Source organism: Pelophylax lessonae, assembly GCF_965119305.1.
Source record: "Pelophylax lessonae genome assembly, chromosome: 3".
In the NCBI taxonomy this organism is placed as follows: Eukaryota; Metazoa; Chordata; class Amphibia; order Anura; family Ranidae; genus Pelophylax; species Pelophylax lessonae.
The window spans coordinates 36,048,685-36,068,938 of NC_138770.1; the positions used below are offsets into that span (position 1 = coordinate 36,048,685).

Here is a 20,254-nt window from a genome sequence, read left to right on the forward strand (position 1 = left end):
TATCTCACACGTACAGAAACACACTAGGCCCCAATTACTATTGTTTGTACACCTAAAAGGATGGATGAGGAGGAGGAGGAGTATGGAACAGGCAGCACCCTCAAAGCTTCAGAAGTATGAGATGAACCCCAAAAACTTGGAAAGGTGGATCTCACACGTACCGACACAGACTATTCCGCAATTTAATTGATCCCCAAAGGTTTTTATTGAATAGCGGAATAGGAAATATGATCAAAAAATGTGTATGTATCTCACACGTACAGAAGCACACTAGGCCCCAATTACTATTGTTTGTACACCTAAAAGGATGGATGAGGAGGAGGAGGAGTATGGAACAGGCAGCACCCTCAAAGCTTCAGAAGTATGAGATGAACCCCAAAAACTTGGAAAGGTGGATCTCACACGTACCGACACAGACTATCCCGCAATTTAATTGATCCCCAAAGGTTTTTATTGAATAGCGGAATAGGAAATATGATCAAAAAAAGTGTATGTATCTCGCACGTACAGAAATACACTAGGCCCCAATTACTATTGTTTGTACACCTAAAAGGATGGATGAGGAGGAGGAGGAGTATGGAACAGGCAGCACCCTCAAAGCTTCAGAAGTATGAGATGAACCCCAAAAACTTGGAAAGGTGGATCTCACACGTACCGACACAGACTATTCCGCAATTTAATTGATCCCCAAAGGTTTTTATTGAATAGCGGAATAGGAAATATGATCAAAAAATGTGTATGTATCTCACACGTACAGAAGCACACTAGGCCCCAATTACTATTGTTTGTACACCTAAAAGGATGGATGAGGAGGAGGAGGAGTATGGAACAGGCAGCACCCTCAAAGCTTCAGAAGTATGAGATGAACCCCAAAAACTTGGAAAGGTGGATCTCACACGTACCGACACAGACTATCCCGCAATTTAATTGATCCCCAAAGGTTTTTATTGAATAGCGGAATAGGAAATATGATCAAAAAAAGTGTATGTATCTCGCACGTACACAACCACACTAGGCCCCAATTACTATTGTTTGTACCCCTAAAAGGCTAGATGAGGAGTAGGGGGGGTATGGAACAGGCAGCACCCTCAAACCTTCAGAAGTATGAGATGAACCCCAACAACTTGGAAAGGTGGATCTCTCTCACACGTACCGACACAGACTATCCCGCAATTCAATTGATCCTCAAAGGTTTTTATTGAATAGCGGAATAGGAAATATGATCAAAAAAAGTGTATGTATCTCGCACGTACACAACCACACTAGGCCCCAATTACTATTGTTTGTACCCCTAAAAGGCTAGATGAGGAGTAGGGGGGGTATGGAACAGGCAGCACCCTCAAACCTTCAGAAGTATGAGATGAACCCCAACAACTTGGAAAGGTGGATCTCTCTCACACGTACCGACACAGACTATCCCGCAATTCAATTGATCCTCAAAGGTTTTTATTGAATAGCGGAATAGGAAATATGATCAAAAAAAGTGTATGTATCTCGCACGTACACAACCACACTAGGCCCCAATTACTATTGTTTGTACCCCTAAAAGGCTAGATGAGGAGTAGGGGGAGTATGGAACAGGCAGCACCCTCAAACCTTCAGAAGTATGAGATGAACCCCAACAACTTGGAAAGGTGGATCTCTCTCACACGTACCAACACAGACTATCCCCCAATTTAACTGATCCCCAAAGGTTTTTGATTAAATAGCGGAATAGAAAATATGATCCCAAAAAAGTGTATGTATATCACACGTACACAACCACACTAGGCCCCAATTACTATTGTTTGTACCCCTAAAAGGCTAGGAGTAGGGGGAGTATGGAACAGGCAGCACCCTCAAACCTTCAGAAGTATGAGATGAACCCCAACAACTTGGAAAGGTGGATCTCTCTCACACGTACCAACACAGACTATCCCCCAATTTAACTGATCCCCAGAGGTTTTTGATTAAATAGCGGAATAGAAAATATGATCCCAAAAAAGTGTATGTATATCACACGTACACAACCACACTAGGCCCCAATTACTATTGTTTGTACCCCTAAAAGGCTAGGAGTAGGGGGGAGTATGGAACAGGCAGCACCCTCAAACCTTCAGAAGTATGAGATGAACCCCAACAACTTGGAAAGGTGGATCTCTCTCACACGTACCAACACAGACTATCCCCCAATTTAACTGATCCCCAGAGGTTTTTGATTAAATAGCGGAATAGAAAATATGATCCCAAAAAAGTGTATGTATATCACACGTACACAACCACACTAGGCCCCAATTACTATTGTTTGTACCCCTAAAAGGCTAGGAGTAGGGGGGAGTATGGAACAGGCAGCACCCTCAAACCTTCAGAAGTATGAGATGAACCCCAACAACTTGGAAAGGTGGATCTCTCTCACACGTACCAACACAGACTATCCCCCAATTTAACTGATCCCCAGAGGTTTTTGATTAAATAGCGGAATAGAAAATATGATCCCAAAAAAGTGTATGTATATCACACGTACACAACCACACTAGGCCCCAATTACTATTGTTTGTACCCCTAAAAGGCTAGGAGTAGGGGGGAGTATGGAACAGGCAGCACCCTCAAACCTTCAGAAGTATGAGATGAACCCCAACAACTTGGAAAGGTGGATCTCTCTCACACGTACCAACACAGACTATCCCCCAATTTAACTGATCCCCAGAGGTTTTTGATTAAATAGCGGAATAGAAAATATGATCCCAAAAAAGTGTATGTATATCACACGTACACAACCACACTAGGCCCCAATTACTATTGTTTGTACCCCTAAAAGGCTAGGAGTAGGGGGGAGTATGGAACAGGCAGCACCCTCAAACCTTCAGAAGTATGAGATGAACCCCAACAACTTGGAAAGGTGGATCTCTCTCACACGTACCAACACAGACTATCCCCCAATTTAACTGATCCCCAAAGGTTTTTGATTAAATAGCGGAATAGAAAATATGATCCCAAAAAAGTGTATGTATATCACACGTACACAACCACACTAGGCCCCAATTACTATTGTTTGTACCCCTAAAAGGCTAGGAGTAGGGGGGAGTATGGAACAGGCAGCACCCTCAAACCTTCAGAAGTATGAGATGAACCCCAACAACTTGGAAAGGTGGATCTCTCTCACACGTACCAACACAGACTATCCCCCAATTTAACTGATCCCCAGAGGTTTTTGATTAAATAGCGGAATAGAAAATATGATCCCAAAAAAGTGTATGTATATCACACGTACACAACCACACTAGGCCCCAATTACTATTGTTTGTACCCCTAAAAGGCTAGGAGTAGGGGGGAGTATGGAACAGGCAGCACCCTCAAACCTTCAGAAGTATGAGATGAACCCCAACAACTTGGAAAGGTGGATCTCTCTCACACGTACCAACACAGACTATCCCCCAATTTAACTGATCCCCAAAGGTTTTTGATTAAATAGCGGAATAGAAAATATGATCCCAAAAAAGTGTATGTATATCACACGTACACAACCACACTAGGCCCCAATTACTATTGTTTGTACCCCTAAAAGGCTAGATGAGGAGTAGGGGGAGTATGGAACAGGCAGCACCCTCAAACCTTCAGTATGAGATTGTGTTCACTGTACCCCACAAAGATTGAGTTCACTGCACCCCACAATGATTGTGTTCACTGCACCCCACAAAGATTGTGTTCACTGCACCTCACAAAGATTGTGTTCACTGTACCCCCCAAAGATTGTGTTCACTGCACCCCACAAAGATTCTGTTCACTGTACCCCACAAAGATTGTGTTCACTGCACCCCAAAAAGATTGTGTTCACTGCACCCCAAAAAGGATGTTGTTCACTGCACCCCAAAAAGGATTTTGTTCACTGCACCCCAAAAAGGATGTTGTTCACTCCACCCCAAAAAGATTGTGTTCACTGCACCCCACAAAGATTGTGTTCACTGCACCCCAAAAAGATTGTGTTCACTGCACCCCAAAAATGATTTTGTTCACTGCACCCCAAAAAGGATTTTGTTCACTGCACCCCAAAAAGGATGTTGTTCACTCCACCCCAAAAAGATTGTGTTCACTGCACCCCAAAAAGATTGTGTTCACTGCACCCCACAAAGGATTTTGTTCACTGCACCCCAAAAAGATTGTGTTCACTGCACCCCAAAAAGGATGTTGTTCACTGCACCCCAAAAAGGATTTTGTTCACTGCACCCCAAAAAGATTGTGTTCACTGCACCCCACAAAGGATTTTGTTCACTGCACCCCACAAAGATTGTGTTCACTGCACACCAAAAAGGATTGTGTTCACTGCACCCCAAAAAGATTTTGTTCACTGCACCCCAAAAAGATTGTGTTCACTGCAGCCCAAAAAGATTGTGTTCACTGCAGCCCAAAAAGATTGTGTTCACTGCAGCCCAAAAAGATTGTGTTCACTGCAGCCCAAAAAGATTGTGTTCACTGCAGCTCACACACAGAAAAATGGATGTGGATCACTGACACCTGCCTATCTCCAATCCCACACCACACAGCAATATCGATTGTAGTTTGTAGAACACAGTTTCCCTAAAATTCAGCAGACTCTGTCCCTAACAGGATTGAGAAGAGATCGTAGATCAGGATTGAGTGCAGATTCACCCCACCCCCCACACAGCAATATCGATTGTAGTTTGTAGAACACAGTTTCCCTAAAATTCAGCAGACTCTGTCCCTAACAGGATTGAGAAGAGATCGTAGATCAGGATTGAGTGCAGATTCACCCCACCCCCCACACAGCAATATCGATTGTAGTTTGTAGAACACAGTTTCCCTAAAATTCAGCAGACTCTGTCCCTAACAGGATTGAGAAGAGATCGTAGATCAGGATTGAGTGCAGATTCACCCCACCCCCCACACAGCAATATCGATTGTAGTTTGTAGAAGACACTGACCCTATATAATTCAGCAGACTCTATCCCTAAAATGCCTACAACTCGCCCTGCCTAAACACTCCGACCTGTCCCTCAATTCTATCCGGACACAAATGGTTTTTTCCTGCCTATCTTTCCCTAATCAGCAGCCAGCACGTTGATGTGTGCTCTGTCCCTGAATCTAAGCAGCATAATGACGCCGCTGCGGCTGCCTCGAACTTATAAAGACTTGGTCACATGCTTCAGACGGCCAATCACAGCTACTGAGACATTTGCAGGCATGGCTGGGATGGCTTAAGGCACACCAGTTAAACGATTGTTGATTGGCTGTTGAAAGCCCGCCATGAAAAGAGCGCCAAAGCATGCAAAACCCGGAAATAAAACGACCGAACACGGATTTTTACCCGAACATACAGTAAAGTGTCCGTGTCCGTGTTCGGGTACAAAAAATCCAATTATTCGGTACGAACACGAATAATACAGTCCGTGTTCGCTCAACACTAGTAGTGTTCAAACATCCAAAGTTGTCAGTGAGAAGGGTCCCAACACCAACACAGAAAGGTATAAATGCGCTCACCAGAAAATACGGACCCAATTACCTTATAGCAAATGGGTCAATCAAGCCAAGTAATCCTCATGGGATAAAGTGGTCCGCTTTCGAGGGATGGTCAATTAAAGTGCCTCAATATATTCCTGGACTGGGATGGCTTAGTCTCCCGGCAGCACATCGATATGTGGAAATAAGCCAAAGTGCACATACATAGTGTAAAACTGCTAAAATTAGGTTTATTTAACCACTTCAACCCCACCCGCCGCAGTCTTACTGCGGCAGGCAGGCGCTGCTGGGCAAAGTGATGTAATACTATGTCGCTCGCTCAGGAGGCTGTAGGGGGCGAGCGCGCGCCGCCGTCGGCACGCTCCCGCCCCCGCTCATTAGCCAGTGTGTGTGACAGGCGGCTCCGATGGCCGCTGGCCACTCGTGATCTCCCGCAGCTGTGAGAGAAGGACAGACGGCTGATGTAAACACAGCCGTCTGTCATTCTCCCTGAAGTAATCACAGACGCTATGCGATCCTGCTATATAGGATTGCATGTCTCTGTGATGATCTAACAAGCCACGCCCCCTGACAGTTAGAATCCTAGGGACACATTTAACCCCTTGATCACCAATAATGTTAACCCCTTCCCTGCCAGTGTCATTTTTACAGTAACAGTGCATATGTATAGCACTGATTATTGTAGTAATGTCACTGGTACCCCCAAAAGTGTAAAAAATGGCAGTTAGGGGTCCGATATGTCCGCCGAAATGTCGCAGTCCCGCTAAAAATCACAGCTCGCCGCCATTACTAGTTAAAAATAAAACAATAAAAATGACATAAATCTTTCCCGTAGTTGGTAAACGCAATAACTTTTGCACAAACCAATCAAAATACGCTTATTGCGATTTTTTTTTTTTATACCAAAAATACGTAGCAGAAAACAAACTTGCCTAAAATGTTAAAATCTTTTGATTTTTACATTTTTTTTTTTTTTTTTTTTTTTTTAGAATTTCATATAAAAAAATGTGAAAAATATTGTTATTTTTTTCAAAAAACAGGTGATCAAATACCACTAAAAGAAAGCTCTATTTGTGGGAAAAAAAGGACGTCAATTTTGTTCGTTCACGACAGCGAAATTGTCCGTTAAATGCAGTGCCGAATCACAAAATAGGGCCTGGTCATTGAGCAGCCAAATCCTCCGGTCTGAAAGTGGATAAAAAGGTCAAAAACACTTACAGGCATCCAAAGTTAACCAGCATGTAGAAAACAGAGTGATTACAAGTGGAGTATTATGGACTGATGCGTTTCATCATATATGACTTATTCATAGGGTTTTGCAAACCAAAATGATCACTCTAAGGCCCCTTTCACACTAATGCGACGCAATTTTACCGCGATTTTGCCGCGATTTCGCGGCGCGATTTTTGCCGCGATTTTGCCGCGATTTTGAGAGCAATGGCAAGTCTATATGCCTCAAAACGCATTAAAATCATGGAAAAGTAGTGCAGGAACTACTTTGAAGTCGGTGCGACTTCAAAACGCACTAATATGAATGGGGCTCATTGAAAATAATGGGAAACGACTTGTCATGCGATTTTGCGGTCCAAAATCGCGGGACAAGTCGCACTAGTGTGAATGGGGCCTAAATATATATATATATATATATACCTTTTAAAATAATAATAAAGCCATTACACCTGTTTGTAGCGTTCCTGGAGCTGTACATTGCCATAGTATACAAAGAGGGCGTCGGTGTGTGGCTTAAGCCTTGGCTTCGAACAAACCAAGCCTCGATGTCAGCACCTATTGAAAGAATGTGAAGGGGGAAGTACACTGACCGGAGAGGCGGCACATTATGCTTAGATTGACATCAGCACACCAAGCCTCGATTTGGACTCGGAAACGACCCAATTCACTGGTGACATGTATTTAAATTGTAAAATGATTACATTGTCACCAGCGATACCTGTACATCTCCAACTGAAATGGGGAAAAAAGTGAGTTAGGTATAAAAATATGAATGAAGCGGAAAAAAAAAAAAAAGGGGAAGACCAACTCCAGGGCGGCTAAAACAGATGTCCCAATATATGATGTAGGGGGGGGGGGGGGGGCGATGTAGTAATGAGGACCACCACTAGACACAATAATAACCTCTAGATATAAATAACTGAAAATATTAAAAATAAAAATCACACAATAAAAATAATAAAATAAAAAAGTGCAATACAATTGCCATGAATCATCCAAATCCAATAGGGGATAAACCACTGGAAAATAACATGGTTAACATACCGTAGGTTGAAATAAAAAATAAATAAATAAAAAAAAGGTCAAAAAGTCCTGATAAGGACCAAAGAAGGAACGAATAAATAAAAAATACTGAAAAAAAAACTTGTGAGAAAAGGCAAATTAATACACGAACACCCACCATGGGAAGGTGACGATACCCCCCCCAAAAAAAAATCACCAGAAAACCATATGTGGGTTCATGATGCATTGATAAATGCATTGATATCCCAATCTATGTTAAGACCGTAGGGTGTGTAGGGTTGTAAGGTGTAAATCTAATTTGTTTCTAGGTGCAAAATACCTCGTTTGATGGATCCCCCCCCCCCCTCCATGGGGCTACAAATTGATCAATAATCTGGAAACGAGTTCCTTTGGGATCCTTTTTGTGATGAAGTAAATAGTGTTTGGGAACACTGTGGGTAGTTTTACCTTTTGTAATGTTAGCAATTAGTGTTGAGCGAACACGGACTGTATTATTCGTGTTCGTACCGAATAATTGGATTTTTTGTACCCGAACACGGACACGGACACTTTACTGTATGTTCGGGTAAAAATCCGTGTTCGGTCGTTTTATTTCCGGGTTTTGCATGCTTTGGCGCTCTTTTCATGGCGGGCTTTCAACAGCCAATCAACAATCGTTTAACTGGTGTGCCTTAAGCCATCCCAGCCATGCCTGCAAATGTCTCAGTAGCTGTGATTGGCCGTCTGAAGCATGTGACCAAGTCTTTATAAGTTCGAGGCAGCCGCAGCGGCGTCATTATGCTGCTTAGATTCAGGGACAGAGCACACATCAACGTGCTGGCTGCTGATTAGGGAAAGATAGGCAGGAAAAAACCATTTGTGTCCGGATAGAATTGAGGGACAGGTCGGAGTGTTTAGGCAGGGCGAGTTGTAGGCATTTTAGGGATAGAGTCTGCTGAATTATAGGGTCAGTGTCTTCTACAAACTAATAGCAATGTGTTCATTCACTGTCACGGAAAAAGACCTGATAGTGCGTCCTACATATTGTTTATTGCAAGGACAAGTCAGCAGATAAACAATATTAGTAGTGGCACAAGTAGAAAAAAAATTAATAAGAAAAATAGAATTAGTGACTGTGGATTGAAAGGATAAAAATTCCCTCTTAATGGTGGCATTCCACCTACAGACAATACATCTCCTACAAGGGTAATAGGCTATCATATTGTGAAAAAAGGTAGTTTTTTTTTTTGGTGGATTGATGACATTAGGGGCCAGTCTTCCTTTAAGGGATGGAACACCCCTAAACGTAACCCGAGCTTTATCTGAAAGGGAAGGGCCCAAGACTCAATCATTCCTGAGTACCTCCCAATGAGTATTCAAAATATTTTTATTCTATGTTGGGTGGAAAATATTCTCAGTTTTTTATATCTAGAAGTTATCATTGTGTCTAGTGGTCATTACTACGTCGACCCCCCCCCCCCCCTCCTACATCATATATTGTGTCATCTGTTCAAGCCGCCCTGAAGTTGGTCTTCTCCTTTTTTTCTTTCCGCTTTGTTTATTTGGCATCTAGTGGTCATTACTACGTCGACCCCCCCTCCCCCTCGTCCTACATCATATATTGTGTCATCTGTCCGAGGCGCCCTGAAGTTGGTTTTCTCCTTTTTTTTCTTTCCGCTTTGTTTATTTATTTGTATTTATATAGATATTGTTCCACCTAACTCCCTTTTTTTCCCATTTCAGTTGTATATAAATTGTAAAATGATTACATTGTCACCAGCGATACCTGTACATCTCCATGTCACCAGTGAATTGGGCCGTTTCTGTGTCCAAATTGATACTTGGAGTGTCTCTCCGGTCAGTGTACGGCCTCCTTCACATTCTTTCAATTGGTGGACATCGAGGCTTGGTTTGTTCTAAACCGAGGCTTGAGCCGCACGCCGACACCATCTTTGTGTACAATGGCGACGTACAGCTCCAGGAACGATTCGAACAGGTGTAATGGCTTTATTATCATTTTAAAAGCTGTATATATATATATATATATATAATATATATTTAGAGTGATCATTTTGGTTGGAAAAACCCTATAAATAAGTCATATGAGTCATATACAATGAAACGCGTCAGTGTCACAATTTTCCATCTGTAATCACACTGTTTTCTACATGCTGGTTACCTATGGATGTCTGTAAGTGTTTTTGACCTTTTTTAAAAAACCTAATTTTAGCAGTTTTACACTATGTATGTGCACTTTGGCTTATTTCCACATATCGGTGTGCTGCCGGGAGACAAAGCCATCCCAGTCCAGGAATATATTGAGACACTTTGATCGAACATCCCTCGCAAGCGGACCACTTTATCCCATGAGGATTACTTGGCTTGATTGACCCATTTGCTATAAGGTAATTGGGTCCGTATTTTCTGGTGAGCGCATTTACCTTTCTGTGTTGGTGTTGGGACCCTTCTCACTGACAACTTTGGATGTTTGAACACTACAGCTTCATGTTTTGTTTTCCAGTATTATGTTCATATCATGTTATGAACTTTGGACTCACCATTGGGATTTAAATGTATCAATTTATTTTCAGTTTTTTATGCACAATTCTTTGATTGGATATTATTAAGCGCTGCACTTTTATTCTATGCAATTTTGGACAATTATATATGTCAGTTGTAGTGCTGGCAGCATCCACCTTATTGATAGCACAGTGTTTTCCTCTACTGTTCATATGTTGTACATTACATACTCCTGATCCCTGCACTATATACTCTGTGTTGTACATTACATACTCCTGACCCCTGCACTATATACTCTATGTATTACATAATCCTGACCCCTACACTATATACTCTGTGTTGTATTACATCATTCTAATACTATATAGTCCTAATTTTCGTATTGGATACAATAAGTTGTACATTACATAGTCCTTTCTTCTTTTGTACTATTTTTCTACCAGCTGGACATTTTATATCTGATGATTTGATTGGAGGACAGACTTTTACATGTTGATAATAATAGATAACATTCTCAAACTTTGGTGGGGGAGGAGTCAGTAACCCAATGATGGTGGTCTTCAGGACCAGTCCAGTCTTCATCTTGGTTGTTCTCCCCCATCCTCAATCTCTGACCTCTGGTGGGGCTCAGCCCCGCTGTTATTCATGAATAAATCATGGAGTAAATAAGGAAGTGCAGGACTTCTTGTGTTAGGAAGATGGCAATGAGTGATAGAGGGGGTGGGGACACTCGTCCTATAATCCCCTCATCGCTGTCACCCCTATAAAAGACAGTTCTCGTTGTTTCCTCACTTTCTGACTAAGATCCATGAATAAAGAAATGAACTGGTAGGAGACCAGAGGACCCATTTACTAGTTACCTTGAGGGGGGAATTGTAAGATCCTCAGAGACAAAGCTGCCTGATGTGGGTGGAGTCCTGGTTTAGGGCAACCAATCTGCTTATGTCTAGTAATAATCTTTTTATTTCTATTTTATTAGATGGACGGGAGATGAGGAAAACCTCAGAGGATTGTCTCACTTTGTCTCCAGACTGTAAAGTAGAAGATGAGGACATCACACAGTATAGTCCAGGAGAAAACCCGGCTACCTCAAATGTCCATCCCACACCACACAGTGTAGATGGACCATTGTATTCCTCCTATACTGATGAACCTCAGACTGTGAGGGACGGTGCCGTCCTTCCAACAAATAAGAGGTTTTCCTGTACTGAGTGCGGGAAGTGTTTTGTAAAAAAATCAGAACTTGTAAAACATCAAAGATCCCACACAGGAGAAAAGCCATATTCCTGTCCTCAGTGTGGGAAATCATTTTCAGTAAAGTCCAGTCTTTCTAAACATCAGAGATTGCACACGGGGGAGAAACCGTACTCCTGTTCTGAATGTGGGAAATGTTTCGTAGAAAAATCAGATCTTGTCAAGCATCAGAGATCTCACACGGGTGAAAAGCCATATTCCTGCCCTGAGTGTGGAAAATGTTGTTTAAAAAAATCAGACCTCGTTAAACATCAAAGATCTCACACGGGGGAAAAGCCATATTTATGCCCTGAGTGTGGGAAATTTTTTTCAGACAGGTCCAGTCTTTCCCGACATCAGAAAACTCACATGAATGAGAAGCCGTATTCCTGTCCTGATTGCTGGAAATGTTTTTCACTGAAGTCCACTCTTCACACACATCAGAAATATCACACGGGGGAAAAGCCATATTCCTGTCCTGAGTGTGGGAAATGTTTTTCAAAGAAGTCCAATCTTTACACACATCAGAGAGCTCACACAGGGGAGAAGCCATATTCCTGTTCTGAGTGTGGGAAATGTTTTTCACAGAAGTCCCATCTTTCCAACCATCAGAGCTCTCACACAGGGGACAAACCATATTCCTGTTCTGAGTGTGGGAAATGTTTTTCACAGAAGTCCGATCTTTGCAGACATCAGAGATCTCACACGGGAGAGAAGCCTTATTCCTGTCCTGAGTGCGGGAAGTGTTTTTCACAGAAGTCCGATCTTTACAGACATCAGAGATCTCACACGGGGGAGAAGCCATATTCCTGTCCTGAGTGCGGGAAATGTTTTTCACAGAAGTCCGATCTTTACAGACATCAGAGATCTCACACGGGGGAGAATGCAATTTCCTGTCCCGAGTGAGGGAATTGTTCCTCACTGAAGTCCTGTCTTCTTGTACATTTGGGATCCCACACAACCCTCGAGGTGTATTAGTGCCTTGAGTGCGGTAAATGTCTACTATATGAATGTTCAAAAAATGTCCCACAAGATTGTGGGAAAAAAAGGTTATATAGCTAGATCACTAAATAGGCAGAGAGACAAATGGATCATTCCGTGTATTTAACCACTTTAAGACCGGAAGGATTTGCCCCCTTCCTGACCAGGCCCTATTTTGCGATTCGGCACTGCGTTACTTTAACGGACAATTGCGTGTTCGTGCGACGCTGTACCCAAATAAAATTGATGTCCTTTTTCCCCATAAATAGAGCTTTCTTTTGGTGGTATTTGATCACCTCTGCAGTTTTTATTTTTTGCGCTATAAACAAAAAAAAGTGACAATTTTGAAAAAAAAAAAAAAAAAACAATATTTTTCACATTCTGCTATATAACATTTTCAAAAAAAAAAATTTAAAAATCAAATTTTTTTAACATTTTAGGCCAATTTGGTCATATTTTTGCTATAAAAAAAAAATCGCAATAAGTGTTTTTTGATTGGTTTGCGCAAAAGTTATCGCATCTACTAACTACGGGAAAGATTTATTTATTATTTTTATTGTTTTTTTATTTTTTTTTACTAGTAATGGTGGGACTGTGACATTGCGGCGGACAGCTCTGACCCCTAACTGACATTTTTGACACTTTTGGGGGGGACAAATGACATTACTACAGTAATCAGTGCTAAAAATATGCACTGTTACTTTAATAATGACACTGGCAAGGAAGGGGTTAACACTGTGGGTTATCAAGGGGTTAAATGTGAGCCTAGGTGAGTGATTCTAACTGTAGGGGGGCGTGGCTTGTGAAATGATCACAGAGACATGTGATCCTATTTAGAAGGATCACATGGCCTCTATGATCATTGCAGGGAGAAGAACGGTCAGCTGTGTTTACAACAGCCAATGATTATCCTTCTCTCTCAATCGGAGCCACCTCACCCCGTGTGTTGGCTTCCCCGTTGACGAGCGGGGGCGGGAGCGCACTCGCCCCCCTAGCCTCCTGAGAGCGAGCACCGTACATGTACGGCGATTCACCCAGGAGCGGCTGCCTGCGGCGGGCGGTCGTTAAGCGGTTAATAATCATATAATAAAAGGATGTACCAATACATAGACATGCAGGTATCATTGATATAATTCAATACTGTGCGCAGTGACATTAAACAAAGAAGACAAGACAAACCTATACACAGGTAATTGCTACAACCGGCCGGTGTGGGTTTAAATCTATTGACGAGTGAAAAATATCCACAGCTGCTTCTGTATAATGGCCTTTAATAAGGAGAGATTCCCTGGCAAAAAAAGTCCCCCTGGAAGATCGGACACTAATAAGAAGTCCATATATTCATAGGAATAAATCAAGGCTGCAAGGAACCAAATGGAAACATGGCACAAGAAACACCATTATTGCTGATGCTGAAAAAATACTTCATTGATGAAGTTACACAGCATGTATCTTGGGGGACTTTTTTTGGTTTGGTTAGGCTGATCCACACATATTTTGCTGAGGCATTGCAGAGAAAGTATTCCTGTGTTTCAACACCCCCCCCCCCTTTTTTTTTTAAGTATTTCTGTGTTTCAACACCCCCCCCCCTTTTTTTTTTTTTATATATATATATAAATGTTGCTGGACGTAATAGCTCTCATGTGGGGAAGAAGCACCCCCTGATATACACCTCAGATATACTCCATGGCTGATCTTCATCATGTAAGAAACACTTCATAAGGAGATCAGAGATCACCAAAGACATGGATGAAGTTTTGTACCGTGTTGGCCATTGATAGCAGTAGAAAAATAAAAAATGTAGTCATTACCTTTCATTGGCTGAGTACATTTTGTGGTGTAAGATGTCACAAACACTTAGAGGTCTGTTAACAAAAAAACAGGTTTAACAAATGTGGCCAGCCGTGACAAATTTTGGTCATATTTTATTTCATACAATGATTTCCTATGATCATAAGCAACATATAATGGCCATAACGCAGTATTGCACTATTCTTCCTGATTTAGGTATTTCAGGAAAATACTTCACTATGGCCACTAGATGGAGCTGATGACCATAGGAAATAACAGAATTTCTCATTGCTGGGTGAATGTTTTTCACAATAGTGCACCTACAGTATCTCAAAAAAGCGAGTATACCCCTTACATTTTTGTAAATATTTTATTTTATTTTTTCATGTGACAACACTGAAGAAATGACACTTTGCTACAATGTAAAGTAGTGAGTGTACAGCTTGTATAAGACCCCGTTCACACTGGGGCGACCTGTCAGGCGACCTGGTCGCCTGACAGGTCGCCTGCCATAGAGAAGCTGTGGACCCGTTCTAATAGGAGCGACACAAGTTGCTCCGACTTAGAAAAAGGGTCCGGAACTTCTTTGGGGCGACCTGGAGCGACCTGCATTGACTTCAATGTTATGAAGTCCATGCCGGCCGCTCCGGGGTCGCGGTGCGAGCTGGGCGCCGCGACCTGTGAGGTCGCCCCGGCAAGTCGGATCACCCCAGTGTGAATGGGGTCTGACAGTGTAAATTTGCTGTCCCCTCAAAAGAACTCAACACACAGCCATTAATGTCTAAACCGCTGGCAACAAAAGTGAGTACACCCCTAAGTCAAAATGTCCAAATTGGGCCCAATTAGCCATTTTCCCTCCCCGGTGTCATGTGACTCGTTTATGTTACAAGTTTTCAGGTGTGAATGGGGAACAGATGTGTTAAATTTGGTGTTATCGCTCTCACTCTCTCATACTGGTCACTGGAAGTTCAACATGGCACCTCATGGCAAAGAACTCGGTGAGGATCTGAAAAAAAGAATTGTTGCTCTACATAAAGATGTCCTAGGCTATAGGAAGATTGCCAAGACCCTGAAACTGAGCTGCAGCACAGTGTCCAAGATCATACAGTGGTTTAGCAGGACAGGTTCCACTCAGAACAGGCCTCGCCATGGTCAACCAAAAATGTTGCACGTGCTCAGTGTGATATCCAGAGGTTGTCTTTGGGAAATAGACGTATGAGTGCTGCCAGCATTGCTGCAGAGGTTGAAGGGGTGGGGGGGGGTCAGCCTGTCAGTGCTCAGACCATACGCCGCACACTGCATCAAATTGGTCTGCATGGCTGTCGTCCCAGAAGGAAACCTCTTCTAAAGATGATCCACAAGAAAGCCTGCAAACAGTTTGCTGAAGACAAGCAGACTAAGGACATGGATTACTGGAACGATGTCCTGCGGTCTGTCATGGTTCCAGTAATCCATGTCCTTAGTCTGCTGGTATTCAGCAAACTGATAAAAGTATTTGGTTCAGATGGTGTCAAGCGTGTGGGGTGGCAACCAGGTGAGGAGTACAAAGACAAGTGTAATACTAAATAATTTAAACCCGCGCTGGAACAGAAAAAAATGTAAATGCAAATTGCAAAAGAGATTTTTTTGCAGCTGCTGTTCACCAAGAAAAAACTCAGGAAAGATTATACGCAAAAAACAGCGCTTGCAAAATAATCAATAGTGTAACTTTTAAATAATAAAATAGATATATATAACCAGTGCTATAGCAATAAATATGTAAACATAGGAAAATAAAGTGAAATCGTGCTGAAATACAGCAATAAAGAGTGCAAATTTTAAGCAAATACAAAAGTGCTAGGAATTCAATATTGTGCAAATGCTGAAGAAAAAAGTCCAGTAGAAATGTGCAGAATATATATATAATATAAAGTGGTCCAATATAATGTGCAAAAGGTGCTTGAAGTGCTGCTATTATAAGATACCGTGGTGCTCCAAACGGTGCGAGAGTGTCCCGAATCCCTTTGGGACCCCACTCACCAGACACGATGGACCTCCATAGAAGGTCAAATGAGCCTTATTGTAAATCCACAGAATAGGACTCTTCCAAATGAACCCCCGTAAGATCCTTTATTTTGCCTTCCTCTGGGCAGCTCAAAGGAAAGGAATGACCGACATAGTGAAGTCCGCATGTAAATGTTTATTATCCACTTAGTTAAATACTTACAAAATAAAAGTAGTTGGCACGCATATAGGAAAGAAAATACAGCCCCACGGACCGATATCACAATATCGCAATGCTTCCGGGAACGCCGCCGGCGTGCGTTCCACGGACTCCAGGAAGTGACGTAGTTGGTTTGCCATGACGGGAAGTGCGTCGACGGGTTTTGACCGCCTATCAGGGCGTTATCAAAGACATCCTTGTCTTTCCAGGATGTCTTAGATAAGGAAGGTACATGCACTCTCATTGGCTGAATTGTAACTTGTAAGATCTGTCAAATCCGACGCATGGGTGGAAGAATGAGGAGATTGAGAGATCAGATACATGATCTCTTGTATAATATTCAGAAGAAATACTCCACCAATGTAGAAGAACATGCCACTGATTGCCATGGAGGTGATACTTTGGTAATTCCTAAGAGAGGTGATGATGTGTTCCTGCTTCTCTGTAAGCGGGAGGGATATTGGATATTTGTCTGCAGGCTGCAATCCCAAATGGGTTATGAGTGGGAGGAGACTCTCTGTTATGAATGATCCGGGGTGCTGCTCCTTGTAGTGCACTCTGTACAGTGGTGGAACTACCAGGGTTGCAGCAGTCGCACTTGCGACTGGGCCCTGGCATTCCGCCACTGTAGGGGAGGGGGCCTAAGACCGCAGGAAGACTTCACACAGGCAGCCCGGTGTTCCGTGAGAAAAACCTACCCGTGAGAAATGCCTAGCCTCGTCACTTCCGGTGCACCTACGGCAGCACTACGTCATTGAATAGCTGAGGAGCTGACTAGTGCGCATGCACTGAGGGTATGAAATGATCACGGCAGTGTGTGTAACGCGGCGGTTACATTAAAACAACTCGGCTGCAATATGAGTCATCTCCGCTCCTGTCCCTGTCACTTCCCTGATCTGGGCTAGTAAATATAAAAGCGGCGGCGGGTGTCTGAAAAGATAAATCACGGAGCCGAGAGCCGCTTTTATATTTACTAGCCAAGATCAGGAAAGTGACAGGGACAGGAGCGGAGATGACTCATATTGCAGCCGAGTTGTTTTAATGTAACCGCCGCGTTACACACACTGCCGTGATCATTTCATACCCTCCGTGCATGCGCACTAGTCAGCTCCTCAGCTGTTCAATGACGTATCCGGGGCTGTGAGCATGCGCACTGCTACGCTGCTCAGCTGTTCCTCACAGGAAGTGACGAGGGTAGGCATTTCTCACGGGGTAGGTTATTCTCACGGAACACCGGCACTCTACAGAGCTACAGGAACTTACTGCAGGAGTGTTTCTAGAGTTCAGACAGCTTGCATCCCACGGGGATCAGCTACTTCACACAGGCGACCTGGCATCTAGGAGAATCTCAAGCAGCACTTTGGATGGTCCAGTAATATCCCTGGTGGGGGTGAAAACATGGAGGGCTCCGCACAGGTTGGCATCTGCAGAGCTGACTCCGTTTATGTGTCGGCTTCCTGTCTAGCAGCACACACTGATCTGCAGTGAGCTCATCCTGTCCTGGATGCAGATCAGTGAGCCTTTCATACAGTGAGCCTTTCAGCCACACACACCCAGGAAGGCTGTTGAGTTATTTTCTTAGCCCTGTCTACACACTGTAAGCTTACCTGCTGCATATCACTCACAGAGTGCAGCTGAGCCATCCATTCAGCTCAATCCCCCATAACCTACAATGGCTCTCTGGCTATTGCAAGAGATTCATAGCCACAACAAAAGTTCTTGGTGGACTGAGACCACCTACATGTCGCCTAACACCGCTTTTTTCTACATTTATCACAATCTGCATTTGCAATATATTACAGATTGGCCCTAGAGATGTGAATAGTGGTCCATCCACCAGAGGATAACTCTTTGGCATACCATTTTTACACCACGCTGACTTTTAGTCCACTTATATTTTTAGACTTGTTCACACTTATGCAAATTGGATGCGGGGTTTCCCCCATCCTATTCGCATGATAGGAGAGTGTGTCCGGCTTTCAATGGAGCTGGTTCACACACCTCCAGGGCGACAGCGGTCCACATATAGAAAGGGTCCTGTGCATCTTTGGCTTCCAATCAGGTGCCAATTCAGGCAGAAATTCAGATCTGATTCGGTGAACAGGGACGCACAGGACCCCCTGCTGTAAGCCGCAGCATACGTGGACCCTGCCTCAATTGGGACTTATATAAAGTTGCCCCAGTTGCTATTCTGACACAGGTAGTGCATTGCCTTTATGTATTGTTTTACTGGGTATTTTCCATGCAGGCTGGTTTAGCAGGGACTGTGGTGGTGGGTATCTTTAGGGGTGTTGAGAGGGAGCTGGGAGGGGTCCTTTGGGTCTGACCAGGGGTAGTATTTAATTTATTTTCAATTTTTTCCTTGTGGTTTTCTATCTTGATCATATTTATTAGGCTCCGTTCACATATAGGCGTTTCCGATCACGGGCCGAATTGCCGCGATTCCGAACCATTTCAAGTTTTTGTACTTCTTTTGGGCATCAGGCGTCCTGCGATCCTGTTTGCGTGATTTTTACCACAATTCGTCAGGCAACAATCGTGGCAAAATCGCGTCGCGCTTGGGGAGCCATTGCAAGTCATAGGAATCGCTCATGCGTCACTCGACTTGCAATGGTTTAGAATCGCGGCAATTCTGCCCGCAATTTGAAATGCCTATATGTGAATATAGCCTTATTGTTGGGTATATTTATGTTTCTTTGATAATAAACTTTTTTATATTTCTAATACAGAGTAGGCTGAGTTGGTGTCTCCTTGGCCACATTTTCTTCTCTTTTGTTGTTTACCATAATAAAGGACCCTGCGACAAGAGTAAAGGGCACCTAGGACCAATGTAAAGGGCTCGGGGATAGGGGGCCCTTCATGGTTTCTTGCATCGGGGCCCTGAAGGTTCTAGTTACGCCTCTGGCTCTGTAACATGAATCTCTTTTCATCTCTGTGTTTCAGTTCATTAGAATGGAAGATTTACCTTCGCTATTCTTAGTTCTGGATGATCAGGACTCTGAGTACCTATATATGTGTGTGTATGTATACATTGTACATTTATTTCATGGAATCCATTTTTCTTCTCAGTGATTGGTTGTGTCACTATTTTATGGTTGTATTTTGTAGTTTGGAGACAAGTTCCCCACCTATGATGGTCAGCTTGTTCTATAACCACTTACCCACCGGGCACCCCCAACCCCCTTCCTAACCAGACCAATTTTCAGCTTTCAGTGCTCTCAACACTTTGAATGACAATTACTCAGTCATGCAACACTGTACCAATATAAAATGTTGTCCTTTTTTGACACACAAATAGAACTTTCTTTTAGTGGTATTTAATCATCATTGGGTTTTTTATTTTTTTGCGCTATAAATGAAAAAATGACTGAAACAAAGAAAACTGCATTTTTTTAGATAATTTTCGGTTTTAACATTTTGCAAATTTAGTAATTTTTGTTCATAAATTTTGTCCAAAATGTATACTGCTACATATCTTTGGTAAAAAAAATAACCCAAATCAGTGTATATTATTTGGTCTTTGTGAAGGTTATAGAGTCTACAAGCTATGTGCCAATCATTGAAAATTGATCACACCTAATCACACCTGATGTACCGTGGGCAGATCTCATTTCTTGAGACACCAAAAACCAGGAAAGTACAAATACCCCCCAAATCATCCCTTTTTGAAAATGAGACAGTCCAATGTATTTAGTAAGTGGCATGGTGAGTTTTTTGAAGTTGAAATTTTTTTCCCACAATTCTTTGCAAAATGAAGATTTGTTATTTATTTTTATTTTTCTTTCCACAAAATGGTGATATTACAAAGTTTTTCCGCACACACTGTATAGGCATACTTGC

The 20,254-nt window shown here is 42.7% G+C and overlaps 4 protein-coding genes across 4 annotated transcripts in view; 3 read left to right on the forward strand and 1 right to left on the reverse strand.

Moving 5' to 3' along the window:
• LOC309550686 (uncharacterized protein) overlaps positions 1–20,254 on the forward strand; it is an 801,473-nt gene that overhangs the window by 686,137 nt on the left and 95,082 nt on the right. The gene's annotated exons all lie outside the window — the stretch shown is intronic.
• The window catches only part of LOC309550702 (uncharacterized protein), a 975,511-nt gene that overhangs the window by 517,189 nt on the left and 438,068 nt on the right, over positions 1–20,254 (reverse strand). The gene's annotated exons all lie outside the window — the stretch shown is intronic.
• LOC309550720 (uncharacterized protein) overlaps positions 1–20,254 on the forward strand; it is a 590,048-nt gene that overhangs the window by 271,912 nt on the left and 297,882 nt on the right. The window lies entirely within an intron of this gene.
• LOC309549973 (uncharacterized protein) lies at positions 11,197–12,402 on the forward strand (the record flags this gene model as incomplete). Its single annotated transcript, XM_082250449.1, has 1 exon — positions 11,197–12,402. One exon carries the CDS (start codon positions 11,197–11,199, stop codon positions 12,343–12,345), a length of 1,149 nt encoding a protein of 382 aa, XP_082106575.1. The 3' UTR covers positions 12,346–12,402.